The 27,972-nt window shown below is 47.3% G+C and overlaps 11 protein-coding genes across 11 annotated transcripts; 7 read left to right on the top strand and 4 right to left on the bottom strand.

The window, feature by feature from the left end:
• The first annotated feature begins 135 nt into the window (after positions 1–135).
• K444DRAFT_16989 (uncharacterized protein) lies at positions 136–2,270 on the top strand. The gene is made up of 7 exons (XM_024870724.1): positions 136–579; positions 629–762; positions 817–927; positions 993–1,294; positions 1,346–1,618; positions 1,664–1,753; positions 2,097–2,270. The coding sequence occupies exons 1-7, from the start codon at positions 356–358 to the stop codon at positions 2,097–2,099; spliced, it is 1,137 nt and encodes a 378-aa protein (XP_024744402.1). The 5' UTR covers positions 136–355; the 3' UTR covers positions 2,100–2,270.
• A 681-nt stretch (positions 2,271–2,951) lies between these two features.
• K444DRAFT_16991 (uncharacterized protein) lies at positions 2,952–4,183 on the top strand. The gene is made up of 2 exons (XM_024870726.1): positions 2,952–3,974; positions 4,025–4,183. The coding sequence occupies exon 1, from the start codon at positions 3,243–3,245 to the stop codon at positions 3,945–3,947; it is 705 nt and encodes a 234-aa protein (XP_024744401.1). The 5' UTR covers positions 2,952–3,242; the 3' UTR covers positions 3,948–3,974; positions 4,025–4,183.
• Positions 4,184–4,387: 204 nt separating this feature from the next.
• Positions 4,388–5,335, bottom strand: K444DRAFT_606432 (uncharacterized protein). The gene is made up of 3 exons (XM_024878990.1): positions 4,832–5,335; positions 4,668–4,781; positions 4,388–4,609 (listed from the first exon to the last, which is right to left on the bottom strand). The coding sequence occupies exons 1-3, from the start codon at positions 5,177–5,179 to the stop codon at positions 4,550–4,552; spliced, it is 522 nt and encodes a 173-aa protein (XP_024744400.1). The 5' UTR covers positions 5,180–5,335; the 3' UTR covers positions 4,388–4,549.
• A 279-nt stretch (positions 5,336–5,614) lies between these two features.
• Positions 5,615–7,070, top strand: K444DRAFT_550925 (uncharacterized protein). Its single transcript, XM_024876524.1, has 3 exons — positions 5,615–6,120; positions 6,166–6,637; positions 6,688–7,070. The coding sequence occupies exons 1-3, from the start codon at positions 5,751–5,753 to the stop codon at positions 6,728–6,730; spliced, it is 885 nt and encodes a 294-aa protein (XP_024744399.1). The 5' UTR covers positions 5,615–5,750; the 3' UTR covers positions 6,731–7,070.
• A 1,373-nt stretch (positions 7,071–8,443) lies between these two features.
• On the top strand, positions 8,444–9,238 carry K444DRAFT_606428 (uncharacterized protein; the record flags this gene model as incomplete). Its single annotated transcript, XM_024878989.1, has 2 exons — positions 8,444–8,592; positions 8,794–9,238. Coding segments are annotated over 2 exons (328 nt in total), but the record flags the coding sequence as incomplete, so codon positions are not given.
• A 312-nt stretch (positions 9,239–9,550) lies between these two features.
• On the top strand, positions 9,551–10,927 carry K444DRAFT_16951 (ras family protein). Its single transcript, XM_024870723.1, has 3 exons — positions 9,551–10,281; positions 10,336–10,503; positions 10,582–10,927. Exons 1-3 carry the CDS (start codon positions 9,877–9,879, stop codon positions 10,753–10,755), a joined length of 747 nt encoding a protein of 248 aa, XP_024744397.1. The 5' UTR covers positions 9,551–9,876; the 3' UTR covers positions 10,756–10,927.
• Positions 10,928–11,231: 304 nt separating this feature from the next.
• K444DRAFT_623651 (uncharacterized protein) lies at positions 11,232–12,241 on the bottom strand (the record flags this gene model as incomplete). The annotated part of the gene is made up of 2 exons (XM_024882301.1): positions 11,232–11,726; positions 11,816–12,241. 2 exons carry the CDS (start codon positions 12,239–12,241, stop codon positions 11,232–11,234), a joined length of 921 nt encoding a protein of 306 aa, XP_024744396.1.
• A 3,280-nt stretch (positions 12,242–15,521) lies between these two features.
• Positions 15,522–16,360, top strand: K444DRAFT_690253 (uncharacterized protein; the record flags this gene model as incomplete). The annotated part of the gene is made up of 3 exons (XM_024887761.1): positions 15,522–15,667; positions 15,725–15,747; positions 15,826–16,360. The coding sequence occupies 3 exons, from the start codon at positions 15,522–15,524 to the stop codon at positions 16,308–16,310; spliced, it is 654 nt and encodes a 217-aa protein (XP_024744395.1). The 3' UTR covers positions 16,311–16,360.
• A 4,525-nt stretch (positions 16,361–20,885) lies between these two features.
• Positions 20,886–21,912, bottom strand: K444DRAFT_623649 (uncharacterized protein; the record flags this gene model as incomplete). The annotated part of the gene is made up of 4 exons (XM_024882300.1): positions 20,886–20,985; positions 21,045–21,313; positions 21,497–21,683; positions 21,743–21,912. 4 exons carry the CDS (start codon positions 21,910–21,912, stop codon positions 20,886–20,888), a joined length of 726 nt encoding a protein of 241 aa, XP_024744394.1.
• A 2,318-nt stretch (positions 21,913–24,230) lies between these two features.
• Positions 24,231–24,919, bottom strand: K444DRAFT_16788 (uncharacterized protein). Its single transcript, XM_024870713.1, has 2 exons — positions 24,745–24,919; positions 24,231–24,503 (listed from the first exon to the last, which is right to left on the bottom strand). Exons 1-2 carry the CDS (start codon positions 24,785–24,787, stop codon positions 24,292–24,294), a joined length of 255 nt encoding a protein of 84 aa, XP_024744393.1. The 5' UTR covers positions 24,788–24,919; the 3' UTR covers positions 24,231–24,291.
• A 1,128-nt stretch (positions 24,920–26,047) lies between these two features.
• K444DRAFT_649433 (Pkinase-domain-containing protein) lies at positions 26,048–27,502 on the top strand (the record flags this gene model as incomplete). Its single annotated transcript, XM_024885567.1, has 6 exons — positions 26,048–26,120; positions 26,186–26,227; positions 26,291–26,469; positions 26,522–26,716; positions 26,774–27,193; positions 27,244–27,502. The coding sequence occupies 6 exons, from the start codon at positions 26,048–26,050 to the stop codon at positions 27,352–27,354; spliced, it is 1,020 nt and encodes a 339-aa protein (XP_024744392.1). The 3' UTR covers positions 27,355–27,502.
• Between the last annotated feature and the right edge of the window lie 470 nt (positions 27,503–27,972).

Genomic DNA, 27,972 nt, shown 5'->3' with positions numbered 1-27,972 from the left:
TGGCCCCCCAAAGGAAAATCAACCTCAGAATGAATCGTCGTCTACTCCAGAGCAACCAAGACAAAGAGGCGGAACCACCACTATCATCACCCATGGTTCTTATGATTCGGACGATACTAGAATGATTTTCCCCGCCAGGAGTCTTGACTCGGATGAGATCTTCTCGGAGAGCCCCGAGAACTGGGAAGCCATTTTCTACTCTACTATGTCGTCTGGCGATATCGAACCATCCGAATCTGTTTCTCGACCAGGAGTGGGCCGTACATAACCTTGCACGGGTGAAGATGAACGAATAATAGCACCGGGCCTAGCACCGAATGCCTGTCGCGCGTCATCAATTAGCACTCAAGGGCCAATGACACCACCCATGAGTGTACCTGAAAACATCAGACTAAACAATACCCAGGATGCTGAAAATTTTGGCTCTGCCTTTACCTGCACTGTTGCTCTGATGTCGACAGGCAGGAGACTCCAGTTCTCTACGCGAAACTATCCCCTAAATGGAACTTCTTCACTCCGTTCTTCTGCTCCTCGGATGTATGATGACATGTTTGACAAAATTCATGGACCTTTGATGATGTGAGTATTACTCTTCAGTAACAATGGCGCCCACTCACGAGTAACACAGTGTCATCGATTATTGGCGCCCCTGGTACCTCCAACATCTGCAGATGGCTTTTCCAGATTTCCCAGCAAGATCATTGAGGTCTTTCATTGAGCGAGAGAATGCTAGTATGCTTCCTTTGATCAATGAAAATCAAGGCAGGTTTCTTTCTACTATGTATCATAGGATAAATCTAATATATCAGCGGTTAGAACTTACTTGCATAACCGAGCATATCAGTGTCGACTCATACAGCCCTAAACCCCAAGGCTATGGAGAAATCATACAGTTAGGTGATAGGAAGGCTTGTTGTCGCTCAGTGTGTAAGTTCCATTATCTGTCTTCCTAATCATTATTAGGGATGGTTATTTCTAATCCGCTTTTCTAGTCACATGGGCAACAAAATTCGCTTGTTCCAATCCTGAGGACGGGAGGCCGACTGACTATTTGAGCCATGCTTATATGCCTCGATCCCGCCGACTACAGCCATTGATTGTCCTCGTCAGTGGACCCAACGCTCCTATTGCCGACAGATTAAAACGATATTACTTTGACTCGGACCCTCAACATGAAAGGTGGGACAGATTAGCGGGCGACTTGGATTGGATATATCTCGACACATATTTCTTATTCACAAAGTGGGAGAAAGTCTGGGCGGTTGTGAAAAGGAATCTAAAAGCGAAAGTCATAGTAAGAGTTTTCTCAAATGCTATACTTTGGAAATACTCACGACCATTACAGGAAAGGTTTTACCCTTCATCTTCAGCGCCGATTTTGCAACAAACTCGCGAGTTACATGAACACACCGATACTATTATGGGCCTACATGAGCATTTAAGAATACACGAGGCATCATTGGCACGATTTGCGCTACAGTTAGGACCGACTCAACTATTTACGCCTAGAGTGAGACTAAAACTTCTGGCCCGAGTCAGCCATATCCAACATCTGCTGAGCTATTATGACATGACAGCATCAAGTCTCTTGGCCCAGCAATCTAACCTCATTAATCTTGTAAGATATTCATCACAATGCCGAAACCTAACTGACAGTTGAAAGGGCCTTAGTTTAGAAACTGTGAGCCAAGGCCAGGCTGTTGCCAGACTGAATGTTTTGGCACTAGTGTTCTTGCCACTAAGTTTTGCTGCGGTACGAGATCCTATCTACTACTCATTGTCACATTTCCTTGTACCACTCCGCTAAATCGGCCATGTCTCGCAGTCAATATTTGGGATGACAACTTTCACCGCTGGTGTGCAATGGTATCCTGTTTTTGCGCTCCCCTTGCTTGCCCTTACCGTGGCGGTGGCCATCGCTACGGACAGATTCTTCTCCCGACGACAGAGTAAGCAAGCGGAAGTTCATCGTACACCAGTGCAACTTAAGGATATCGAAAGCCATCTACAGAAGCCTATAAGCGGTACATGGAAAGAGTCATCAGTACTAAGAGCGTATGGGCGCAAGACACGAGCAAATATGCTAATCCACGAAGTAATGCCAGAAGTTTCTGATTCCGTTGCTGGAGAAGATATGCCGGAAAACCTTGGGCACGATTGGAATGAGACAGCATCTACCAAAATCCATACGCCTGTTCCAAATGTACCGTCCTCCTCCCCATTGCCAGAACCCGCTTCAGCGGCTTCTCTTCCAGCCTTCCGAAGCATCGAAAATCTACAGAATCATCCTATCTTGAACCCTTCAGCACCGACAATGGTCGGAGATGCTGCTATTGAGGTAATTCTATCACGCACTTCACCGCCTTCTGCACCTTCTCCACCTGCAGTTTCTCGTCAGGCTCAACACAGCCTTTCTGACCTCGAGCGACTTGAATCTGCTCATGGGAACGTCCAAGCCGCCAACGAACGCAATGTTGCCTTCGATCTTCCCGATCAAACATTCCAGAAATCCAAAAGTGGATCTAGATCGCCTCCTCTTAAGTCTACTGCAAGAACTTTCCTGCCTAAAAATCTACGGCGTGCCACAACGTTTGATAACAGGTCATCATTATCTTACGCGGACAAACCGGCGAGAACAGAATCGTATCAAGAAGACGTGATTGTTTGTCCAATCCCTCAAACAGCAGAAACCAGGAGTGTAGTATTGCATCCTTTGTCAAGGTTTAAATTCGGCAGTTCCCACGCTTTCAGCTCGTATTCTCGTGGTGAGTCAGAAAAGGGGCACGTTCCCAGTGCTTTTTCCCAGACGTAAACAACCTCGCGACTCGGATTTCAAGTATACTGCCGTCCAGAGAGACAAGTGGTCATCACATGAAGTTGTTCACGACATTGAACCTGGTAATATTTCTCGCCATAAATCATATACCCGCAATACTTCCGGCAAGACTAGCACCATATCGCCACGCCAGGGTGATCGCGACTATTTGCTTTTATCTTCGCTAGCCTCAACACTTGATGCGTTCCAGCAATCGCATGCAGGGCTGGAAGCAGAAAGCTCTGGACCAACAAAAACCAACTCCAGTGTGGAGAAGAGCTTACCTAGTGTGAGCAACAGAGAACGACCGGCAACAGGCAGTGGAGGCACCATTGAAGATGACAGCAGAAAGCAAGAACATCACGCCTTGGAAGGCAAAGTTTCAGACGTTATCACAAATGCAGCACTGTCAGTGCCCACAAGCAAGATGCTAGCAGAAGATATCTTGCAATATTCTATGACCACAAGAGGCCAAGAGCAGCCAAGAGGAGTGCCTCCTTTCGGAGAAAAAATATTTGCCATTGATCCAATGGATTCGAAAGAACAACAACGCCAAATGACCCGGAATCACGCCCGCACCAACGCAGACGGTGTTTCACAAGGACAGTCTAGTCACGAGTCAAAAATGAAACTAAAGATAGACAAGGGGAAAGGTGTCAATGCAGCTTGGATTACTGAAGAGACCCTGGATAGTCTTGACAGAGGACTCTCCACCATCCCCCAAAGCTACGAAGCGAAAGGAAAGGGGAAAGAAGACGCTGATGATCGTGCTGTGGACGATGATTGGATGGCTTGGGGAACATCATCCAAGAAATCGAAGAAGGAAAAGAAAAAGACAAAGGAGAGCATTGAGCAACGCGAGGAAGAGGCACCCGTGCAAGACTCTGTTGCTCTAGATCCCGATTGGGGGTCGGGGACGGAAAGGAAGAAGAAAGGGGGAAGGATCGAGACATCTAAGGAAGAAGTCCACAGCAACAAGCTTTCCCAGAAACTCGAGAATCTGGGCGAGCACGAACAATTACGCCCAGAAGTTTCTGGAACCGCAAACGCAAAACAGACTCAGGAGACGTCCGAAGACGATCAGTTGGTTGTTTATGACCCTGGTGGGCGAAGCGAGTATTGGGTACCCTGAGCACACTGGAAACAATCCCTGAATCAGGTAATTTTTATCCGCCGTATGGGAAAGGTCGAGGCTGACTGTCTGTGAAGAGATTAGCAGCCGGACGTCAAATTGATCCGTTACTTCGTTTCACCCCGCTCTTTTTGCTTATTATACGAGATATCCTACTTATTTCACATGACACTGGATTTGTCTCAAAATAATCATTCCATTATACCTACAAAGGAAAAGGTATCTCCAACCGCCAACTCAGATCCTCATATACCGAGTATCCGAGGGCAGGAATAGACCATATTGAGTCGAGAACATTGCTTTTTGAGAAGGAGGCGACGTTACCAAGAGAGTAGACGTTCGCACTAGCGGGTGTGACGCGGGGTCGTCGGCTTGGTAATAACCTGACAATTGCATGAACAAGGCAGTATTTGGCATGTAATTAGGTTTCAAATATGAGAGTCAAGTTAGCATGAATTGAGATATCTAAAATACAAAAAGTACGGGCTAGTAAAGGGTCTATATGCCTTTGTAGTTGACCTAATCTAAAGGGGTGAATTACGTGGTTGGCAACTGACAATGACTGTTTAGAACGTCCTATGAGTCCCGTCCCGTATCCACAACTACCTACACCCACGATAACAGGTCCCCAATCTCGCATCAATTGGGTCATTACAAATGGCCTTCAGATATTGCTATCAGACGCGATCACTAGACAGCAGGATAGCATGGGCAACTTACACATCGCCATACTGTTTCAAAAGTCCCTCGGATGCCCCTCGGCCTGTTGCAATATGGTCGTGGACAATTCTTGACAAAGTACGCGTCCACAGTGCCATTGTCGTTGCACGGAAACTAACACATTATTGATAAGTTATCGACTGGTAGGCATAAAAAGAACTTACGCATTTCCAAAAGTCGCCTTCAACAACTGCTCCATACGAAGAACCTTGAGCAAATCTCTGCGCGCCGCTTTGCTGCACAGCAGGATTCGCAGAAGAGCGAGAGTGAAAATCGAATACAGTTGCTTGAGCCTCATAGTCCCTTCGGCTCATAGGCTTTCCAGTACTACCAGCTCCGTTGGGGCCGCTGAAAGTATCCTCGTCATCGAAGTCGTGCATGGGGTTGTCGATGTACTCCTCCTCTTCTTCTTCTTCAAAGGTCACTTCATTTGTCCGAGAACTGCCCATATGAGTATGAGTGGTTCTGCGCTGCTGTGTCCTCCGACTTGAATGTGTCCTCCGACTAGACATCGTGGGGTGAGAGTCACAAAAGTCAAATATTGTGTAGAGTGGAAACGATGGAGCGTGGTTGCTTTGTGCAAGGGGTTTCCTAAGTCGCAAGACAACTTCTCACTTAAAGACCTCTGTCCATTTCGCCGTCCCTAGCGAGGCTGTCCCTAGCCAGAGCGTGCTTGGTGATGTTGAGGTAGGGGAGACTTCGCGCTTTATCATGAGGGCCTTTACTTGAGGCTCGTGAAGTTGGGCAGCTATTGGGTTGCAACAACCGCCCGACTGCAGTGGTGGAAAGATAGCCAAGAATTAGTCAATCTAGGCTACACCAAGTGATCCGAGAAAGATGGGGGCCGTGGAGCGAATCAGCATTTGGCCCTGTGAGGCTCGCGACGGCATGACCGTGCCGGTGGCTTGCACAGCCATTCTCGCCCAAAACCGCTTCGTGCATCAGCTTGCAACTTCATCCGCGGACCTTTGGCTTGTGGAAACCGCATCTGACTGTTATGAGTGAGCAGTCTCTGAAGGCATATAATATCGATATCGAACATCACAATCTCGAACCTGCGCAGAGGGTGAGAGCTCTGCAGGCATGGCAGCAATCCAGGCTGACGTCGAGGCTGCGCTGGATGAGAAGGAGTACTTGCCGGGCTTCGCTGATTTTAGCCATTTCATTGCAAGCGACCACAGTCTATCAATTTACAGGAAATTCGCAGTTCTTGGGGCTCGCAATCTCTTGTACCTGCAAGCGGAACTACAGCTTCTGGAGATAAATCTTCAAGAACTGGACGTCGAGGACAAACGAACGATCGCGACTTCGAGCAATGATTTGGAGAAAATAAAGGTAGAGAAGGGTGCCAGATCTTGGGAGGAGTTGAAAGAGCAGGCCGATGAAGGCAATGAAAAGCAAGCTGGGAAACTCAGAATAATCTATAGAATCAGGAAGTTGATGCAAGAATATGGTATGTCTATTTTTCAAATCATCGATTCGTTACCGACAGAGATAGAGGAGGCCTTGCTCCGGCGGAACGAAGTGCTCAGGCTCGAGAAGCCGGAGAAATCACCATTCAATGCTTTCAAAACTTGGTTTCGAAGAAGACCGCCGGTATTGTGGGGAAGCGGTTTTCGTCTTCTCCACGATGAAGAAGATATGATCGCACTTGGAAGTCAAGATGAGCCGGATCGAATGTCGGCGCTGATGCATCGATGTCTTGGATACCGACTCCGGGTAGAGCGAGAGACACCAAGATCGTGGGGCCCGATGTACTACTATCCAGTCGAAAGAGTAGCATTCATAGTCGGCTTGATAAGCATTCTGGTTTCAGCGGCGTTGCTGGTGGGAGCGATCATGTCGCTGCATTTCGTGAAGCCCATGGGGATTCGACTTGGGCTGGTGGGAATCTTCACTACTTTGTTCGCTGCATCTATAACGTTGTTGACGCATGCAAGGAGGATCGAGGTGTATGGAGCGACTGCCGCGTAAGTGATCGAGTATCGGTGGGGTTGACATAAGGCTAATCGTGAAGCAGGTATGCTGCTGTGCTGGTTGTCTTTATCAGCGTCAACAATTGAACTGCGGGGATGGAGGTCAACTGATCCTGGTTTTATCACGGCGACGGCTTCTTCAATCGGCCATCACACTCTTTACCGGAGTGCGAGAAAGTATGCAGGAGAACTTCGAGAAATGGCTGTCCCGTCTTAATCATGAGGGATGTTTTGTTCATACATGAAGCAGGTGTGGGATTGTTGATGATACGAAGCTGTATTTCGGTGACCAGGAAAGCCAAGTCCTAGTTTTAAAGGAAGGAAAGGTGGCTAGCGAGATGTGAATGGAGAAGGAACTTGCCTTCACGTGAGTGAATATCGTGATTTCAACTTTGGTTATCTTTCTTACCCCCAGAAGGAATCAAAGAATCCAGCCACACTTGTTGGCCGCGATAAGTTGGTCGTGCTAAAAGTTCCTCCTCATGGCTCAAGTTCAAGTCTCTCACCACTCAATTGTGGCAACTGGTGCAGTAGCATGCTAATTCCACCATCCTCCTCACCCGAACCCTCAGAAGCATTTCCGCAAACAAAAGAACAAGCATGTTCAAAATATACAACAACAGCTGAAAGAGAACAGAAAAAGTATCTGCCCCGGCTTGCGGTCTTCCTTGCGTTCATCCTCTCTTAGGGATCATATCTAAATGCAAGCATGAAATCTGAAGCCAGATGCCTCGTTCTGCTCTGACCTATAGCAAGTATTCCCGCAACGTGGCAAATAAATTAAGAAAAACCTTCCATACCCCGTGACATCTCGCGAAAGAAAGAATATCTACTACTTCCCCCCTCCCCCTAAATGATTACAGTGGGCCCAAGGATAACACCAACAAGCACTGGCCATCTCAGGGGTGTACAGCCAATAACGATTCTGGAAAGCACCTGATATTCCCTAGTTGAGGGTCATAAACGAGGTTTCAGGGTGGCGTTACTAAAGGACCCACCGTAAGTATTCAAAAGGGGGGGGTGCCACTTAGGAATACTCAGGAGCCTCAGGTGGGCATGCTCAAAAGGGCTCGCCACCAAATGCCATGCAGGCATCAAATCCCCAAATCTCGTGCCCTGTTTTCCTCTCAGCCCATAAAAAGCATTTTAGCAGAATTCGCAAACAGATTGAGCAACAATTACTGGATACCAGAAAGAAGTTCGAATATCTGCTCCAACTTGGGAACTCCTAGGTGATCGATACTCAAACGATAGCTACCAGATGTTGTGCATCAAACCCCAAGATCTCGTCTGCACCCTCTCACCCCATAATAAGCACCCGCGAACTTCACAACCAAATTGAGAAATAGGATCTGACACCCGGAAACACGATCGAATATCTGCTCCCACTTAGGAGCATTCAGGTGATTTTTCTCAACACGGCTCGCCACAGCACAACATCCAGATTCTAGGGACGCGTCCACGTTTTCTCGCACCCATTAAAAGCATTTCCGCCTCACTGGTAAACTACCCAGGGGAAGAACTGGAAGGCCGTTAAAACAGCAAATTGCGTAGAGATGTGCGTGGTGATCGGCGCTATTGGGTTTATTTAGGTGCTGGCAGGGTGGGGTTAGCAAGCGCCGAGGTACAGGTTTGACGATCTTTTGGGGAAGTGTAAGAGGGGTTTGGAAGGAGTTAGTAATTGAAAAACGACTACTTGAGGCGGGAAGACCAGATAGAAAGCTGGAAGGAAATGATAAAGAGAACTATATGACTGATATAAGAGGAATGATAAGAGAGGAAATTAAATTGTGCTCTTACCATGGCTTTCCCCCTTTTCTCGCAACTGGCATCTCCAAGCGAGCTGCCGCAGCCCCAAATCTTCCCAGCCATCCACAACACAGCACTAATGCAGGAGTCGACACCACCAGACAGAATTCCCCGTGACGGCCAACTCTGCCATCCTGAAACTGAACCTCATCAGATGAACTCTCACGACGTTTTCCCTTCAAAGAGGATAGAGAGGAGGGGATAGAGAGGAGCCTCTCACGCAATAAGGTTACATCCCGCCTATTTCGTGTTTACTGCCACAACGAGCATTTCCCAATCTTTTTTTAGAGTAGAACTTGCCTTCTCTTCCCCGCAAAAGGAAGCATGCGAGCGAAACTCACCAAGAAAGAAGTGCAGTGCCGCCAAAAAGCAAGCCAGGCCTCCCTCCTCCTCACACACAAAAGAAGACCAAAGCCCTCGTCCTCCCCAATCGAACCTTCGACCAAATCTTCCAACCTTCGTTTCCAGACTTTTCCCCCGTCAGTCCGTCATGGCATCAACGATTCCCCATGTCCAGTAACCAGCATTGAAACGTCCCCAGGAAATCCTCGCGAGTGAAACGCAAATGCGCCACCTTTCCTGTACCCACGGACCTCAAGAATCATCCCGGGACTACGGATATTTCAACCAGCCATCTCCTGGGTGCCCCCACTCCTGCATCTGCGCAAACGAAACGCACCCGAACGAACGAACGAATGAACGGACGGACGAACCGGCGCCGTTTATGTAACGACGCATATCCTGTCCTTGCATGCAGCTCAACCGTCGACATACTTCCGGAAGTGAGGCGAGGTAATTTAAATTAATTTAAATAATATTTTTTTTGGAGGGTTAAGGGAACTTAAGGGAGGGGAGAGATAAGAAAGAGGGTGTGCAGAGCACGCGAGCACAAGGGTTTGCCGGGTTTTTTGGAGGGGAAGATCCGCTCCGCATTCGGTTCCTGCACGACGCGCTCTCGATTTGATTGAGACGCAGACACAGACACAGGGCTTCCTCGCCCGGGCGGGATCAGCGACAGGCACCACCGCAGGGCAGGCACAAGTAGACAAACCCAATTGAGGGCGACAACGTACAGTAAGGCGAACGAGACGATCGGAAGGGGAACGATCAGAAGGAGAGAAAAGATAGGAGGGGCGAGGGTTGTAAGATTACGCCGCAGAGAGGGCAGGGACGCCACCAACTGAGAGACGGGAGGGCGATTGTGATTTCTGATCCTGATCCTGATTCTGCTTCCTTCGATCCTTCACTTCAGAACCGGACGAAGCTCGACACCTCCTCGAGACCCCTCTCTTCGAATACACTCGTTTCTCGCCTCGAACTTACAAACCAAAAAACACACACTCGACTCATCTCCCTCACGGGGTCCATCCCCATCCCCACCCCACCAACCACACGCTCTCTCCACAACACCACCCTCACGCACAATGTCCTCCACCTCCGACCCCCAGCGGATCACAATAACCATCTGCGGCGACGGCGGCTGCGGCAAATCCTCCATCACCCTGCGTCTCGTGCGCTCGCAATGGACGCACGAATACGACCCGACGATCGAGGACTCCTACTCCCTGACGCGGCGCATCGACGGGCAGACCTACCACCTCTCGCTCACCGACACGGCCGGCCAAGAGGAGTACCGCGGGATGTGGGCGTCGTCCAACCTGCGCAGCGATGCGTTCCTGCTGGTGTACGACATCACGAACGCGCAGAGTCTGGAGGTGCTGAACGAGTTCAACGATCTGATTGATATCGAGGCGGAGACGAGGATGGATGGGTGGGAACGCGAGAACCGCGAGCTGGGCTCGAAGGGGAAGGGGAGGGCGAGGGGAGGGGGGAGAGATGCCGGGGGAGGGGGGGGGGGAGGGGGAGGAGGTGGACCGGTGAAGCCGATTAAGATCGTGGCGGGCAATAAATGCGATCTCCAAGAATCCCGCCAGGTGCCTGCACAGGTTGCGTTAGAATGGGCACGGAAGAGGGGATGCGGGTTCATGGAGACGAGCGCGAGGAATACGGTTAATATCGAAGAGACGTTTGCGTTGATTGTCCGGAGAGTGGTGGAGGCGAGGAGGATAGCTGCGAGTGGAGGTGGGGGGATGATGTTGGATGGTGGTGTGGAGGGGTATGGGGGAGAGGGCCGGAGTGGTAGTGTTGGGGACAATCAGCTACTCGGCACGAGGAGGGCGGTCACGGCGCCGTTGAGTCCACTGCCTGGCGGTCCGGAGAAGGAGATGCGGTTTGGAGAGCAAGGAGAGGGGAAGGCAGCAAGATTCAAGGCGTTTTGGAGGAAGTTGGTGTGTTGGCGATGACAACACACCACGGCTTCTCTCCTTCTGTTGTGATGAGTGAGGAGCGGCATGGGAAGTGATGTGTATATGGTAATCGGAATAGGCGTTGCGGGGTGGGTTTCTTGTACAAAGCTAGGGAAGGGTAATCGGTCGGCGAATTGGTAAATGGAGGCTAACTGAGATGGAATGCACAGGGATGGGGATATATGGATTGGGGGCGTGAAGAGTGTATTATTAATGGGCTTGCAGAGCTCTGTAGGTTTGATGACGTTAATGAGATGAGATAAAAGGAAGCGAGATGAAATGTAAAAATTGTTCTATATTGCACTATCATGCCCGTTGATTCATTAGACCAGTCCAGTTCATGCACACTTGTCCGAACCAGACCTTAGGAAAGAAAAGACTCGAAATCCCAACGCCATCATATCCTATCCTCTACCCCGTAACCCCTCTATACCAATCCGCAACCCAGCAAACTCCACGCTTCACCTCAACCTCTAATTATTCTTTTGCTCCCCGTTCTTCACCCAATCCCGCCACTGCTTATACTCTTCCCACCCGGCACTCTCCGCCATCCCCTGAAACCTCACCACTTTGAGATCCCCCACCTCACTCCACTTCTCCCTCTTCCCACCCCACCCCGCCTTCCTCATCAAGCTCACAATCGTCTCCTCCTTATCCCACCCCTGCTCTGGCGCCACATCCGGCAAATAGCAAGCTCCATACCGCTTATTCCGCGCATAGAAACTGATCCTAATACCGTGCACGCCGAGCTCCCAATCCATTGGGTCCTTTGCATTTTCAAAGTCCGTGAGGAGGGTGACGGATACTTCGAGCGTGGGCAGTTCGCGGAGGGTGATGGGGTTGAAGCGGTGGTCGGAGAGTGCGCTGGTTAGGGCGTAGGAACTGAGGCCCGAGGAGAGGGGTTGGGGCTCGAAGGTGCCGATGCAGCCTCGTAGGGACTTTGAGGAGGAGGGCGAGATGGTGTTCCACTGGAGAGGGAGGGTTAGCTTGCTTGAATTGGGGATTGGGATGCAGAGTTCTGGGATTGGGAATTGGGATTAAATGAGAGAGGGCCTACGGTTATGAAGAGCGGGGATTCGGTAATGTTTGAGGAGCGCTGGGAGGTTCGGCGGGGGTGCAGCCCGATAGGAACGAAGGAGGTAGAGGACGAAGATGGCGTGGTGTTGTTTGTTGATGGTGACAATGAGGAAGAAGAAGACGATGCTGGCGTTGAGCTGCCGCTTGAGGAGTTGAAGAGTCGTTCTAAGATAGGGTTGCGGGGGACGGGGACCGAGGACGACGGTTTTCCCGACTCATTGTCTGAAGGCGGTGAGGAGTCGAAAGACTCTAGCTCAGGTTGCTCGTCGTCGTCATCTTCTTCGTCGAGACCCTTGGGATAGGCGGTCCAGGACGACTGCACCTGGTACAATGTCATGGGCGTGCGCTTCTCGAGGCTGGCGGATAGCGCCTCGAAACAGAAGAGGCAGTGTTCGACGGTTGCCATGTTGATTGGTGCGGATTTGCGGTCCTGGCGGCAATTTGAGGAGGAAGTGGTGAAGATCCCCGATGTCAAGGGGGTAGAGTACGGGGGAGGTAAGGTTGTTGTTGGATGCTGGATGGCATTGTCGTTGGTAAATGGAGGGGTTGAGACTGGGCCGGCTGCTAGTGTTGCATAAGCGGAGCTGAGCCTCGTTCATAAAAAGCCCGCGTTGTGCAGCCGCATAACCACACGTGATTATCGCCAACTTCAGCAGTTCCTTCAGCTTCGTTTGATCCGATTTAAAGTCAACTGCAAATATTAATCACTTTGAGCTTACTCTGACCCCGGAAACATCTAGAGCAGGAAGTTCCACGTGATCTTCAACCTGAAGTGCCTTAAGTCTCGCTTCGCGTGCCATCTCATCTGTAGTTCATCCCAAAGGTATCTTACAGCCTCCTCCATCAGAGGCTTCACCACCGGCCAAGTCCATGCAAACGCCAGATAGGCCGCTCATCCGAAAACATCGCGCTCCTCGCATGAACGATTCTTCGGACTGTCCTCTTCCCATCCGCGCACAACGTCAAAACAAGCATTTTTCCTCGCTTGGCGACTGCCAAACGCTCCGCCTCCGTCTCAGCCTCGTCTCACCACAAGGGAACATCCACAACCGGATCTCAACATTCCCAGCCCATCCTTTAACCGGCCCACAATTCTAAAAGCAGAACAAATAGGATTCCTCTGACCAATGCCAATGCTGGCGAGAGAAAATCCTCGGAGACGACTCAATGAACAACCTTACCTCCAAACAACACCAGTCGCACCAGACCCTGATCAGCCTCGGACAAGCTTGAAATGTGGGCCACAGCCAAGACCACGCTGCTTCAAGACTTTTTGCAACGCGCTTCGCACCACATTGGGATGACAGCCGGGCCAGTCCCCCAGCTCCCCTGCTACTTGCGGGACCCTCCCCTGGAAGTCACGGGAACGAAATCTCCTTGGCAATACAAATACTAACCCCCTTCTCCCATCTTATCTTGATCTTGATCTCCTCCCATCTCATCTCTCATCTGATAAACGCTCTTTCCGTTTCCTACCTCCAACTTTCATATTTTCTTGTACGCTTCTGTCGCCGGACGACCTTTTTTATCTCCCTTCAGTTCAAGGTCTCCTACTTCCAAACCGCAAACATGCAATTCACCGTCTTTGCTCTTCTGTCCCTCGTAGCTGTTGCCTTTGCTGCTCCCATTGGTACGTCCTCCCATTCATCTCTCCCTCCAACTTCACCCTAGATCTTGTTGATGGTGAATGGATCAAGTCCCTCTCCGCGGTGGATGCATCCACAACCCCACCAACATTACGAAGATCAATGGATCATGAAACTAACTTTAATTCTACAGCGCAATCAACACAAGCACAGCCCAACGGAGAGGCTGCTGCCATGTCAACCCAAGCTGGTACCGTCGTTGGTTTCGACGCTACTCAAGTCTACAAAGGTAAGAACCCCAATTTCTCGTCAAGTACAGGCGGATGCTAATAAGAAATAGCGGCTTCGAACGGTGCATAAATCGATATAGAGAATGGAGGAGGATTGAGGAAAGGATATGTAATTACATGTTTGGCAGGTGGGAGGATGAAGTTAGACGGGGCTTTTAGTGCCTAGCGGTTTAGATGGAAATATATCTTCTTGCTGCCATACTATTTGGAATTGTCGCTCACCTTTGTCAACTGAGCTTCAACCGTGAATGAAATCTAATCATATCATTAATCATATTTCATGACTATCCGGTCAATCAGTAATCCTTGATCTATGGCCAATTCGCATTCAGATCTTGAAACTACCCTGGAGACAGTGTGTCATATGAGTAGAATAGAGTAGAGTAGTGGGTCCTACTCATACTCTACTCAACCAAAATATATCCTACTTATACTCTACTCGATACTCCTTGAGTATCTACTTAAGTAACTTAAGTAGTTTGAGTATTCCTTTGACACAGTGCCTGGAGACGAGCTGTGGTCATTTATCCTCAGACCTAGCCGGTTCTGCAGCCAGCCTGCACTCAAAGATCCGATCTGAGTTGCAGCCTTGTCACTACAAACTGCATCATGCATCTTCTATCCATTTGAAAAAATATGGCCGATTAATCACTTCGCCATTTCTTATTGACTACCCAGTTCGTATCGACAAGCATGCGTCTTCCGTGACATTATTCATGCCGATCACGTGATATTTAATCGTCTCCTGGCTTGGACAGGAAGCCCCCTAATTCAACAAGTCTCTTGGGTCGAACTGAAGTCAAACTTCTTTCTTTTACACTTTAGTTTGAAAACCAACCGTCGCTCGTGATCTCTTGCGTTGGAAAGCGGGGTTCCAGATCCGGCTAGTAGCGTTTAGCCACCAACCTCGTTGCATCCTTCTCAGCCTCACTTCGAAACGAGACCTCTTCATCCGAAATCTGTGTCAACTTCCTGCACCTCGGGATTCTTTTGTCCTGCAAGTGATGCCAGAGGGATCAGACCTTACTAGGAGTAGTGGTCCTGGAAGTTCGTGACTCTTTGGTCTGTTAGGTTCCATCAGCCAGGTTGACCTAATTCGGCTGGGCAGCACTACATTCCCAGCGGCAACAGGTCTGAAAACCCAACCATGTTCTTATCTAAACCTAGTAGTCTATTCAAAGGAGGTGAGTGACAGGTTGGCTTCCCGTGTCTTTTCAAAAACCGGTTTCTTGGGAAACATTCTCTAAAATGGCGTAAAATGGCGTAAAATGGCGTACTCGGTGAGTGAAACGAGTTAGATCCTAGCCTTGAATTATAGTCACGAATTCTGGCTTTTACTGCCTCTCCTTGGATTCGCCTAACGGTCCTTCGATATTGATAAAATACTATAGAGAAGCACACTAAACATTATATTAGTTACACGGTTGCGTTAGTAGACAGATCCTGATGCGTCTTAGGGATATGCACCCCGATGAGCTCTGACTAGATCATGTCCGCCCCCGCACCCACACTAGGCTTCGTGGTCTGTTCAATAAGGACAATTGGCTGGGGTTTGTTCTTGCATGTTCATGGGGCGGCGGCTTGACTCATGAAGTTCCCCATCCAGTCGGAAGTTGGCGGGTATGAAAAGTGAGGGAAAAAGAAAAGCACATTGGCAAAGGCAGATTTTGGGCATGATCAAGTCAGCCATCAGGCTCGGCATGGACTCCCGGTGAAGGAATCCAAAAGTTGATTCTTTTCTTCAAGTCAGGCTCTCCAATACTCACCTTGAAACCTCCCCTTACTGCAAAAGACTGCCGTGCTCGAAACCATGTCTGAAGGAAGAGTCAATTTATCTCCTGAAGAAATGAACACCGAGGTGGATGAGGCACTATTTCTTGATGAGGCTCTTGTGGAGAGCCCACGCAGGGCTTCGGCCGAGAGGACCATGGCGTCCCGCCCCCGGACATACGGCCTGTAAGCATTTTTTGCACTCCAGACGTCGAAAGATTGCAAAACTAACAAAATTGAAAGCACTTCTGAGTTAGTCAGAGCCGGTCAGTCTTCATACCCGTCCTGTTTTTGGCACAGAGGAAAAGAAAGGAAGAAAATAATCACTGAACCGGGTTTCTAAGACGACCTAGCATTCGAGACAGGCCCGGGTGATACTGAAGAAAGGCAGTATCACTTCACAACAACATCCGACGGAAGTGCTGCACAGGTGATTACAACCAACACTTCTGTTCACATAATCCCTATTGATAGGAGTTATCATCGGGAGAATCAGGGTCGGGAGGGGAAGCCTCTATACGACGTCACCCAGAACGGCCTCAAGTTCAAGGGCAATGTCAAGAGCATCAAGTTCATGATAAACCAAGCTACGTCGAGGCCAGACCCGTACGTTTCTGGAAATTCGCAGTCACAAGGCCAGGGGAAGCAGGACTGCGGATTTGTCAACCAGGCTGGGGCGCTGTTTTTTCAATCAGTTTCCGATTCCGAAGGCGAAGTGAGGCAATCTGTGACAGGGAAAGACATTTTTAAAATCAAACAGGCTGCGGTAGAAGTTGAGGGCGAGGCCACTAAATTTTTCTTCAACACTATTGACCAACGCGTCTTTTAGAAATTCCATAGCACATTCGGTTCTTGTAACTCAATATCTTGATAATCAGATGCACACCATCGTCGGACGCTGCCAATTATTACGGCGTTGCAGCAAATGATTAAAGGCAGCCTGTATTGTGAGATTGCGAAGAGAAAATTCTAGAAGACGTGTCGTAATTCCAATGAATCAGGTAGAAGTTTACAAGGCACATTCTATGCGGAGTCTTGTCCCCGGAAGTCATCGCCAAATCAAGGAAGACGGCCACATCGCTAACATTTATGACAAGCCCACCGTAGTTAAGAAAGGAGTGAGCGAGATAGCCTGGCTCAAGAAAAACGGGCAGCGGCTGGAAAAATCAAGGAAACGTGCTGTGCCACCACATATCAGGCACAGAATTAAGGCGGACATCATAAAGGGGAGCCTGTCCATTCTACCAGTTTGCCTACGACATCGCCAAATACTGCCAGATCCATACCCAAAATGTCCCAATACCAATCAAATTCCATTATCAGTTCTGTATAACACTAACTCGTTCCCAAGAAGCATATCGTTATTTCTCACGTGGAGCAGACCTCAACAGTTGGTCCTGGCCGTCCTTCGGGGGCCATGCTCCCTTTTTTTATGACTCCTCAACTTGTCGCTTCGTGAGAAAGATTTCTTGCAGCCAGGGACATCACAGAGGAGCCTCTCTCTGCTGCCATGGATAGTTCTGATGTGTCTTAGGACATCCGATTCCCTGCTCAATGAAGTTCTACAACCAAGAACGGGGCACACAGCGCGTTTTTTGCCACTGTGTCGGTCGAGTACATCAGAAGTTCGCTTAAATGAATTTCGTGTGGAGCCTCTCGTTCAGGCTTGGCGATATTCCGGACCAATCGGTTTCTGCCGATTCGTTCCAGGGGTCTGGAACGGGCGGTAATGGAACGTTCCAATCGTTCCTAAGCGAGCTAATCCCTGTAGATTCTCGTTATTTTGTAAGGAACTTCCATTAATTATGCTATTGAGAGGCTAAAAACCATCGTATAACCTCAGAAAGGCCTTTATTAAGCCGTAGTACTACTGCCAGTAACTCTACTGCCACGAGGAGTCTTTCTTACTATACCACGTTATGTAATTCGTCCTTGCTTCGTACGGCCACCCCCACTACTTCCACCACGTCCACCACGTCCACTACGTCCTCCACGACCTCCTGTACCAATCTCTCCATTACTATCATCACTACTATCATTCCCTCCCCAGCGACAGCTTGCAGTATAATCTGGCCACTTGCAATTGCTACAGCAACCACCCCATATACCCACGATCCGGATACACTCAGGGAAAATGGTATTATTAAGTCCCGTACGAGCACACGTAGTACAAGGAGTAGCCGTCATATTAACCCCTCCTCGTTAAATGAGAAGAGCATTAATATAGGACTGTCGCTATATAAGGACTTGACCAATTGCAATGCGATTTGGATTAACGATTACATTCTGGCCAGGAAGAGCAAGGGCTTGTTATTATTGATTATTATAGCACTATACTCTAGTTAGCTTTATTATATAGTAAAGGGTAAGGTATCGTACGAAGGGAGCAAGTTATTGGCCTGCAATACCCATTATCCATTGGCCTTGAGGAAGAGGCTGGTTTGCACCAAGATTAGGAGCACCACCAGCGCCAAAAGCAACGAAAGGAACAAGCCTTTAAAGATATTAGCTATCGTACGATAGATAGGATCAAGGATTAAAAGCTTACTGCTGGTTTGGGTTTGCAGGGCCAGGACCAGGAGCAGGAGGCTATATAGGGGGACCACTGCCAGGAGCAGGAGGCTGCACAGGGGGGTTACCACCAGGGGCTGGATTATTTGATATATTACTATCGTATAATCGATGTAATCGCGAGAAGTAGAGAGGAGCAAGAGGTTCTCGTACGAGCAGTAGTAATATTAATAAAGGAAGAAGGAAGTTAAAGCGGGAAAGGTAGCCTTTAAATAAAAGTCATAGCTTGGAAATTTAGAAAATTTAGACGATATCCAGAAGGTTCTCTAATCATATAAGGGTCTTAAAGGATACGTATCTCTTTTAAACTAGCTAGTCTCAAAGAAGGTTTGCAAGATCCCAGTCCTTTTCCAATACTTTAAGTACTCTCTAATCTCCATTATCTCTGCTTCCATTTGCCCTCTATCCCAGCTTACCATACGGCGTGCCCCTGAAAAGACTCTCTCTGGCTCATCGCTTATTAGAGGAATTAAGAGGATATTAATAGCCATAAGTGAGAGCCTTGGCCAGCGTTCCCTTTACACATCCTGGCTCCACCAAGCTAAGGCCCCTTGCTTGCCAATATCATACGATTCCTGGGAGTTATAATCCTCATACTCGTCCTCACTTGCGGGTCGTATAACTAAGCAAAGAGATCGAGCAATCCGATCAAAGAAGTCAAGTACTAATGGCTCTTAAGATAGCTCTTTACCGTACGAGAAAGGGGCAATATTGCTTAATAGTAGAGGAATAATTTGATCTCTATAGTACTCCCAAAATTTCTTTATACTTATGAGAGCTAGAGTTACATATTTCTTTGGCCAATTAGCCTTAATATATCTCGTACGGAAGCCTGGATTAAGAATCAAGGCCATAGTATAAAAGGGAGAGAGATCGGTTCTAGTATAGTACTTATTAAGTATAGTATATATAATATCAAGCCGTACGAGGAACTCTTTACTCTTATTATCTTTTTTCTTCTTGAACTCAGCCTATATTATATTTAGCTAAGCTTATACGAGAAGAAAAAAGAAAAGCAAGAGACTTATAATTATTTCTTGAAGGTGCTTAATTAAAATATCCATTACAAAGAGCATATGATTAATGGAAATAGTATCTCCTTCCGCAAAGAGAGTTGCTCGTATAAAAGTAGCAAGAAAGTCCCTAGTCATATAAAGCTTTTTCCAGTCTTTATAAGATAGGAAATCCTCTATAAGATCGTCCTCGTAATTCCGGTAATATTTATCTATATACTCTATTTTCTCAATAAGAATAAGAAGCATTTCATACTAGCTATTCTATCTCGTACGATTATCTATTGGAATTATCCTCTTTACAAGTCCTATCTATTTAGCCATATAAGCAGGTAATTTGCGAATATGAGCCACAATATTATGTACTTTGCCAAGTAGACCTAAGAGCCTAAACTTGACTCTCTTTCTCTCGTCATCACTAATCTCTTGAGTCTATTCCTATTACTCGTATAACTCAAGTTCCTCCATTTCAACTAATCCAGAGAATAAGAAAGCTTATACTACGAGATTAATAATATGGCTAATATAGCAAATTTGCATTTGCTATACGTTCCACTCAATATTAAGCTCTTGTTTCCAGTATACTTGAATTGCCTTGCAAAGGGTCCCATTAGTTCCAGCATTATCGCCTATAATAGCTCCAAGCTTTCGTATAATACCATAGTCTTCCAGAACTAGAAGGAGAACTGAGAATTGCTCTTCTCCTGAGTGGCCACGGACTGGTTTAAGAGCGAGAAGGACCTTTTGACGCTTAAACTCGTACGAGGTAAAATGGGTATAAATAGCCAAAAGAAGAAAGCGATTTGGGGAAGTCCAAATATCCAAGGAAATATGAATATGTAAGATTACTAATTAGAGAACTCGTCGTACGGTATCCTTATGCCGAACCCAGGATTCTTTGACCTTAATAGAAGCAGTAGAGTGAGACGTGGGAATCATGCCTTTACAAGCTTTGTTCAAGAGCTGGCAAAGTATATGGAACTCTGGCCATTCTACCATATTATATGAGAGGTTTCGTATAATAATAAGAGTAATCAAGGCTTCTATAAGGACTCTTTAATCGATTTGCCGTTCAAGAACTTGTAAATCAAACTCCTCTATATCTCCAAGTTCTTGAGCTTGATAATAAAGCCCTTGGATTTGTTAAGTAACTTTCTCCTGGTTCTTGGAGTTAGTAGGCTCAAGGGTAATAAGTGGATGATACCTTAGAATATGCTTTCTGAGGTTCCCTACAGTAGTAGTGCCGTACGGTGGTGGGAAAGAGTCTGATTGACAATATAAACAATAAAGTAAAGCTTCATTTTCATCAGGTAATACACGACGAGAATGCTTCCAAATCGGGGAAGTCCTCTTTGAATGGTCCGCAGAAGACGTTACTGTCTCGGATGGTACAAGAGAATGGTCTGGTTCAATTAAAGAAGACATTTTGAGGATATACTCAAGGTAAATTAATCGTACGGATAGATAAAAAGTAAGGAAGGGAGCATAGTGGGGGAACTAGCGGTGGATTCGCCTACCCCTGTTATTATCGCCCTACCCCTGCCATTTTGGAACGTTTGGAACGTTCCATTACCGATATTACCTAATACCAGTCGATACCGGCCGGAACGTTCCGTGGAACGTTCCAGGGTGGAATATCGCCAAGCCTGCTCTCGTTGCCTTTGGTGCGGAGACTTGTGAGATCGCTTGCTCTGGTGGTGCCAGTGAGTCCATGCTTGCGAAAAGATTGTCATGGAAATCGAAGTCATTGAAGCCCCATGCCTCGTTGCTATTATGTTATCAGCGTCGTTTTGGGAAAAAGGAAATTCATTTGGCACGTACTACCTGCCCAGATCATCCGCACATGGGGCTTCGAATATGGGCATAGAATTGGTGACTTCAGTCTCGAAACTAGCTAATTCGTCCGGGGCCGGTAAGCCGCTGTGACATCAGTTAATGATGTGGTCCAATAAAATAAAGGGAAAATCTGAATAACTTACTACTGGGCCAGTTGCTCTCCGGCTCCCGTATGATCATTGGCGTGTGGAAATACAGCCAGAAAGGGATCATATTTAGAATAGAATCCCGGAGCATCTTTGCTCATCATGGAAGTCTGGTATCCATCCCCATACGCACACATGCTCAATGCCCCCTCATAGGAATCCCAGCTATATCCGTGATTTCTACTCCCCCAAACCCAGATTAGTAACCCAAAAATGCGAGGAGACGCGAAGAGTCTCGGTCCCGCAAGCTTGTCCCTTCGGGACAGCTTCGAGGGTGTGTGCACTGAACGCTGACAATTTTGAAATTATCGTAGAGCAGGCGGAGGCTTTGCAATTCATTGCGAAGAAGGCCATAAGCGCGTGGTGGTGATTTACTCAGAGATCACATTGCCATGCTCTATTGTTACAGTGCACAGGAGTCAGGCTATTGTATAGCGTTTCTCACTTACCATCCGTAGCGTGTGTACGGTACACCACTTGTTTGCGCTGGCCACGTTGTCCCTTGCGACGTTGTTTTGGTTGTTGATCTCTGAGTAGGACATTTCAACCCGGCTATGAGGCCAAGTTGGCTCCGTAAACTTATCATCTGATTTGGATGTTATATGATCCAATAAGTCGTCGCTTTTGTACTTTGCGCTGTTCGCAAAGGCTACCCAGGCGGTCGTTAACTTGGGAATTGGAAGGGATGGACTCACGATGACGATTTGCTGAGACGGTTGTTCGGATCTTGTAGAACGGAATCGAGGTACGACAAGGACCGAGTAGCGTAGGTGGGAGCCGTGGCTTCGTCCTCATAGATGAAGGAAGAAAGGCCGCCATCGAAGAAATATTCGCTTGGGTTGGTCAAGAAATGTTGCTCGTCCATGTTTGGGGTATGCTGACGGAGGTATACGTCGCTCGAAGCAATTCTTCTAACAGATCTTTAGGAAACGGAAACTTGAAAGCAATAAGTAAAGGCTTTCTGGACAGTTTTTATAATTGATTCGATTGTTCGCCCTCACGATCTCTCATCTCTCACCGAGTGAGTTTGTCCACGCGACGCGTAAGGGCGGAACGTGCGTTTCGCGCAGCCAAGAGGGCGACCAATAGTTCACTCAAGCCGCCCTCCTTTTCCGATGCACAACGGAAAGCCAAGAAAATTTCTCTGCACTTTGTGATCAGGTTTCAATTTAGGGCGTCTGAAGCTCACAAATCCGCTGCTACCTCGGGCACTTTCGTGTGAGATGCCTTTCCGCAGCGGCCCAAACTGCTTAGACCTACCTGGTCCGCGAGATAGCATGGCATATCGATCGCCGACGCTTTGATGATCGCGTGCTAATAATAACTTTTCAAATGCCATTTTAGAGGTCACGCGCTTATTCACACGTGAACAAATAGCAGCCTGAAAGGCAGATCAGTGCTTATAAACGGCTAAGAGCCAGTTCTTAGTACATAACTTTTGTCAGATATAGCGCAAGGGTGATTATCAGCACCTGAAATGGCAGCAGTGTTCGAATCTGCTTTGCGCTTTCAAACCACATGTTTTGCAGTGCAAATAAGTCACGTGAGAATTTCGGCCAAACAGCACATGATTCTTGATAGAGAGGAGATCTCTAGGAGAAGCGAATAAAAATTCTTCCACCATTATCTCTACGACGAAATCTAATGAGATCCAAATAATTACGTGTAACAATACCTTCGGTTTGACCGTTTGGAGAACTGGTTCCAGATTCGGCTAGTGTCTTTCGGCTTCGACCCGCCTTCTCAGCCTCACTTTAAAACGACATCTCTTTTTCGTAAACCATGTTTTCCCCAACCAAGTTCGTTCTACCACACAACCCTTTCCGTCACATATTGCGCATACTGTCTCTCCATACGGCATATCTAAACCTTCCCACCGCGAGATCGAGTCGCCTGTTGAGCATCGCTTCTGGGAAGGCTTCACAGTTGAAGTCAGTCTCTCAGTCGTGGAATTGGATCAGGCACCGGAGTTCGAAGCATTATTGTCCGTTTGGGAATCACCAGGTGATCCAGTGGATACGCTTTGCGACAATGAAGTGGTTTCTGTGACACAAAACCTCCACGGCTAGCCTTCGGTATATGTTAGAACCGTTCGGGGTAAGTATCGTCAAGGACGAAGGCGGAATCAATCCTCTCGGACCGAAAATTTGGGTTATCCTCAAGGTTTAAGCGACGCCAAGCCTCACATCTCATTTTGGAGAAGTCGCAGGCACTGGACAAGGTTCCAGGTCCGACCGAGCATCCCTTATACAAAGTTTGGACGCGTGAATATCAATCAACTGGCCCTGTACGCAAAATTTTGCCGACTGAGCTTGTTCGGGAAAGAGTAGTAGATCAATCTTGGATACCAACTCAGTGGCAAACTTTGTTGTCTACTGAGAACTCCCAACTTTGGCTCGACTATTACACCAGGTCAGCAGTGGCCTCAAGCTCCCGATTTAGCCTACTAACCAACTATATACGTGCACAAGAGAGCCAACAGTTAGTCAACATTGCCAAGATCTGGGTAATCGCGGGTGGGTGAGATCACATCTTGAGTCGACACGTTATTTCGAACAGGTTCGCTTATCGATGGCGCCTTTCAAACCAATATTTTAGTTCATCCCACGTTGGCATCTGGCACCAACAACTCAGAAGCAAACCTAGTAGGCCCCTTCATTAGCAAATCCCCTAGCCCGGAAATCCCCTTCCGCGATGCTCCCGCGAACCAATAGTGCTAGCTGTCTCTGCCCCCGTCTAAAATCGCATCCAGGTCTCGAAGGACCACTTAAGTGGTCACACGAACTCGTTCAAGCTCTGGAGCGGAGTTTTCCAAGGTTATATTCAGGGTATGTCTCAACCCCTCCAGCAGCGAGTGAGATGGTCTGTTTGGGGGAAGAGAGACGACTAGAAGCCTGTCTCTCACAATATGTAACATGTCATATAGCGCAGTACAGTACTTCCGTTACACTCCGGGTCTCGCGCCATAGCCTCCACCCTCGCCTCGACAACCGAATGAAGCCGAGACACAGTGCCATTTGGCCCTCGTTCCACGGCGAAAAAAGGCACTTCTCCGCGAAATTCGCCTATGAGGTTGCGACTGAAGTCACCAAGGGAATCAGGGCCATGAAGCAGTCAGATTAGCATTTCCAGAACAACGCATCCCATAGACCAGATACCATAACGACGGGACTTTGGCATCTTCTGTCATCGCTTCACGGGGCCCGTAACGTATTGTTCCGAAAGCTGTTGCAGTATGCGAGGCTCATACTCTGGTTGTGATCTCGTGTTGCTGCGCTGACCCCATACCAGCGAGTTTGAGAGTGCCGAACTCATCGTACTTTGGTGAGAAAAGCAGGATGTTTTGAGGCTTGATAATCCCATGATGTAATGCACCATCGTCGTGGCTATGTAACTTGTCGAGCTCGTCGACTATCCCGCGAATCACAACAATGACGTCTCGAACAAAGCCAAGGACTAAAACGGGGCTTTTACCCGTTCGTACCTTCCACAAGTTACCACTGGTGGTTCGTGAAAGCGATCTGGCCATACTAGCGACTTGGCCACCACCAAATTGATGTTCCTCGCCAAACTTCATGCACGAACCAGTCAGCCAGAAGCACCTCCCATACAAATTTACTATGTAAAATACTTGGCCAAGTCGCTAGTATGGCCAGATCGCTTTCACGAACCACCAGTGGTAACTTGTGGAAGGTACGAACGGGTATAGCGATACCAGAAATCTTGCAAATTTCCGCCATCTTCCCACTCAAAGATAAAGTAGCTCTTTCGACCACACGTTATACTGGCGATAGGCTGGACCAGGTGAGGATGGGCGATAGTAGCGATTGTATCAAGAACATTGGCTTCCATTTCCCATCTTTCGTTGGCTTCATCCCGCTTTGCGCCCTGAGACGGCAGGTTTCTCGTTAGCCCGTCAACAACTACGCGGATATGACCCTCACTAGTCTGACGCAGGGTCAATCAGATAGCCTATATTCAAATAACGACGTTTCACCTGATGGTTCAACTCACATGCAATAAAGGCCCTTGGTAATGGGCTGGGTGAATCCCAACGTCATAACCCTGACTAAATGCCTCCCCCTTTACTTGAGACCCCAGCGAGACAAAAGGCAGGATGTTCTCGGGCCATAAGATGAGCTTAAAATTGTCCGGAGAAAACACCGCGCAAGGAACGCCATTGGTACCTGCAGAAGTCATTCACCTTGAGCTTACTCCAGGGTTTTCTTAGCTTCCCGGAGGTAGTGCGACCGAAGAATAGAGGCCAGAGACCGTTTTCGGTGGTGATCGGAAGTGAAAGATCACTAAGGCTGTTGTCTTGAAACTACAGCATGACCGTAAGCAAGCCGAGACCAGAAAATGTAAAACGACCACCCATCCACCCCTCTCCCCCCCTGGGTGTCGATTGGGCGCCAGGGCCGACTTGTAATTGGCTACTTAAGCTCCTTAAAGACCTCAGGTTAGGTTTTTTAATATAAGTATAAGCTAGTATATTATAAGGCTTATAATATAATCACGTGCTTCTTAGCTTATAAGAAAAATATATCTTAAAATAGAATTCTAATTTAAAGGAATTTATATACTAATTTATTAAGTTCTATTTTTTTTATTAAAAAAATTGTAGGGCTCTTATATCTTTGTTTAGGGACTTGTTCGCTAAATTTCTAGGCTTTCTTTAATTTAAAGAAGTATTACTAATTTATATTTCGCAAAAAGTTTATATTTAAATAGTTCTTAATTAGTGCTACAAGAGAATAAATAAAGTATTAATTTCTATTAATTTCTTAAAAAGTAAATTAAATTTAAAGAAAAAGCTAGGTTTTTAGTGTTCCTGTCCGAGCGCCTCTACTTTGGGTTAGTGGGTGGATGAAGGGTCGTTTACATTTTCCCGTTCTGCTTAATAAGACATTGGCAGGCAGCAGTCGTCAGCCTGACAATCCTTACCCAACACATTCATCACCATCTACAAACTCACACGCTCTTCGAGTAGTCACTGCCAGATGGCGCGGGTTTATGCTGATGTAAATCAGAACGTACCTAAAAGTTACTGGGACTATGACAACATCACTCTCAGTGAGCTTTAAATTTATTTTCTATCGATCTCTCATCACATCTTGGGTATCTAATTATCTAATTAGGCTGGGGTTCCGTGGAAAATTACGAGATCTTGAGAAAGATTGGTAAGCCATTTCATATTGTATTATATAGAGAGATAGAGTTCTTAATTCCATTTCATTGCACAGGCCGGGGCAGACATTCCGACGTTTTCGAAGGAATCAACATCGTCAACAATCAGATATATGCTATCAAAGTCCTCAAACCCGTCAAGAAGAAGATATTAAATAGAGAGGTCAAGGTTTTGCAAAACCTTGCCAGGGGCCCGAATATCATTTCTTTATTCGACTTGGTTATAGACAGTCAGGTATTTCGTCCTTTCCCACATCTACCCAACAACGACTAACAAGCGGCACCAGAGCAAAACACCATCACTGATCTTTGAATACGTTGACAACAATGATTTCAGAAGTCTCTATCCCAAATTCAGCGACGTCGATATCAGATTCTATATTCTTGAGTTGCTTAAGGCTCTGGATTTTTGCCACAGTAACGGCATTATACACAGAGATATAAGACCTCACAATGTAATGATTGACCATGAAAACAAAAAGGTGAGATAACCACATTAAATTGAAAGACTTTAGACCAGCGTTCATAACCCAGCACAGCTTCGACTTATCGACTGGGGTCTGGCCGAGTTCTACCATCCAGGAACAAAATATGATGTCCGCGTTGCCTCCCCATGCTGGAAGGCACCCGAGCTTTTGGTTGACTACCAAGAATACGATTATAGTTTGGACATGTGGAGCCTGGGCGCCATGTTTGCGTCCATGATTTTCCGTAAAGAACCTTTCTTCCACGGAAGTTGTAACTCAGACCTACTCGTCAGAATTTCTAAGATACTTGGCACGGACGCTTTGTTCGAGTACCTGGATAAATATAAGATCGAATTGCATTCTCAAGTTAACGATATCCTTGGCCAATTTGAGAAGAAGCCCTGGATAAACTTTGTGAATATCGAGAACAAGAGACTTGTCAGCAATGAGGCGCTTGATTTCCTGGACAAACTTTTAAGATACGACCACCAAGTGAGCTGCTAGTTTAATTTTAATTTTGTCGTGTTACTAAAGTCCGTTAGGAACGCCTCACTGCCAATGAAGCTATGTGCCATCCTTATTTCAACGTCATCAATGACAAGGCGACTTTGCAGCAGCTGTTGGTTGGCCCGTCCAATAACGCTAATTCCTAACACTTGGGCTCTGGCAATATGGGAGAGGCCAAAGTAGCAAGGGTATCTCTCGATTTCTTCCGATGCAGAGTGCCTATGGAGCGCAAAGGGAGGGGATATTTTTGTATATATCTACATGAAAATAATATAGGAAGCATTGCCGTCCGTGATCAATTCTGATTTAGATTCTCTAGAATGGTTACGGTCGATAATATCAAATCTTCCTATGTCAATGGCACCACCCAATTCGCCTGCTGATGGTTTTGATGCGGCATCTCTAGTTAAATCAAACAGACCCAAGCGCCAAGCGCCAAGAGTGGTGATGGGGAATTTGGGTGCCTGCCTGAACTTTGTGCTAGGAAGGCTGGTCGACATATCAAGGCCAGGAGCACGAAGGCTCGGTCCTTTACTACGTCGGGAGTTTGAGAACACTGCCCAAGAGTAATAACTAGCTGTTGTTCGGAGGGGGAACCCTTTACCCTCTCCATCGTAGTGACAATGTCGTCCTATATGTAGGAGAATGCTATGTTCACGGCTTCATGGACGGCGGGGCGATGGAGCTTTGGAAAGCAGACAAGCTACATAGGCGGTTTGACATACGATAAATCGTCCTTTGATATCATCTATTCTGCTTTCCTT

Source organism: Hyaloscypha bicolor (assembly GCF_002865645.1).
Source record: "Hyaloscypha bicolor E unplaced genomic scaffold K444scaffold_10, whole genome shotgun sequence".
NCBI classification, from domain to species: domain Eukaryota; kingdom Fungi; phylum Ascomycota; class Leotiomycetes; order Helotiales; family Hyaloscyphaceae; genus Hyaloscypha; species Hyaloscypha bicolor.
The sequence above is the reverse complement of the archived record's forward strand: the minus strand, read 5'-3'. Positions and strand labels throughout refer to the sequence as shown.

What these genes read in the sequence shown, in the direction of transcription:
- K444DRAFT_16991 (XM_024870726.1), top strand. Translation starts at nt 3,243, where the DNA reads ATGCTAGCAGAAGATATCTTGCAATATTCTATGACCACAAGAGGCCAA.
- K444DRAFT_16788 (XM_024870713.1), bottom strand. Translation starts at nt 24,787, where the DNA reads ATGGCGGAAATTTGCAAGATTTCTGGTATCGCTATACCCGTTC. An exon ending in TGGTATCGCTATACCCGTTC is followed by an intron (nt 24,504 to 24,744) that starts GTACCTTCCACA and finishes GCCCCGTTTTAG; the next exon opens with TCCTTGGCTTTGTTCGAGAC.
- K444DRAFT_550925 (XM_024876524.1), top strand. Translation starts at nt 5,751, where the DNA reads ATGGCAGCAATCCAGGCTGACGTCGAGGCTGCGCTGGATGAGAAGGAG. An exon ending in GAAGTTGATGCAAGAATATG is followed by an intron (nt 6,121 to 6,165) that starts GTATGTCTATTT and finishes CGACAGAGATAG; the next exon opens with AGGAGGCCTTGCTCCGGCGG. An exon ending in GTGTATGGAGCGACTGCCGC is followed by an intron (nt 6,638 to 6,687) that starts GTAAGTGATCGA and finishes ATCGTGAAGCAG; the next exon opens with GTATGCTGCTGTGCTGGTTG.
- K444DRAFT_606432 (XM_024878990.1), bottom strand. Translation starts at nt 5,179, where the DNA reads ATGTCTAGTCGGAGGACACATTCAAGTCGGAGGACACAGCAGCGCAGA. An exon ending in AAGGCGACTTTTGGAAATGC is followed by an intron (nt 4,782 to 4,831) that starts GTAAGTTCTTTT and finishes ATAATGTGTTAG; the next exon opens with TTTCCGTGCAACGACAATGG. An exon ending in TTGAAACAGTATGGCGATGT is followed by an intron (nt 4,610 to 4,667) that starts GTAAGTTGCCCA and finishes CAATATCTGAAG; the next exon opens with GCCATTTGTAATGACCCAAT.
- K444DRAFT_16951 (XM_024870723.1), top strand. Translation starts at nt 9,877, where the DNA reads ATGTCCTCCACCTCCGACCCCCAGCGGATCACAATAACCATCTGCGGC. An exon ending in AGGGGAGGGCGAGGGGAGGG is followed by an intron (nt 10,282 to 10,335) that starts GGGAGAGATGCC and finishes GGACCGGTGAAG; the next exon opens with CCGATTAAGATCGTGGCGGG. An exon ending in CGTTGATTGTCCGGAGAGTG is followed by an intron (nt 10,504 to 10,581) that starts GTGGAGGCGAGG and finishes TATGGGGGAGAG; the next exon opens with GGCCGGAGTGGTAGTGTTGG.
- K444DRAFT_16989 (XM_024870724.1), top strand. Translation starts at nt 356, where the DNA reads ATGACACCACCCATGAGTGTACCTGAAAACATCAGACTAAACAATACC. An exon ending in GGCTTGTTGTCGCTCAGTGT is followed by an intron (nt 928 to 992) that starts GTAAGTTCCATT and finishes CCGCTTTTCTAG; the next exon opens with TCACATGGGCAACAAAATTC. An exon ending in ATCTAAAAGCGAAAGTCATA is followed by an intron (nt 1,295 to 1,345) that starts GTAAGAGTTTTC and finishes CGACCATTACAG; the next exon opens with GAAAGGTTTTACCCTTCATC.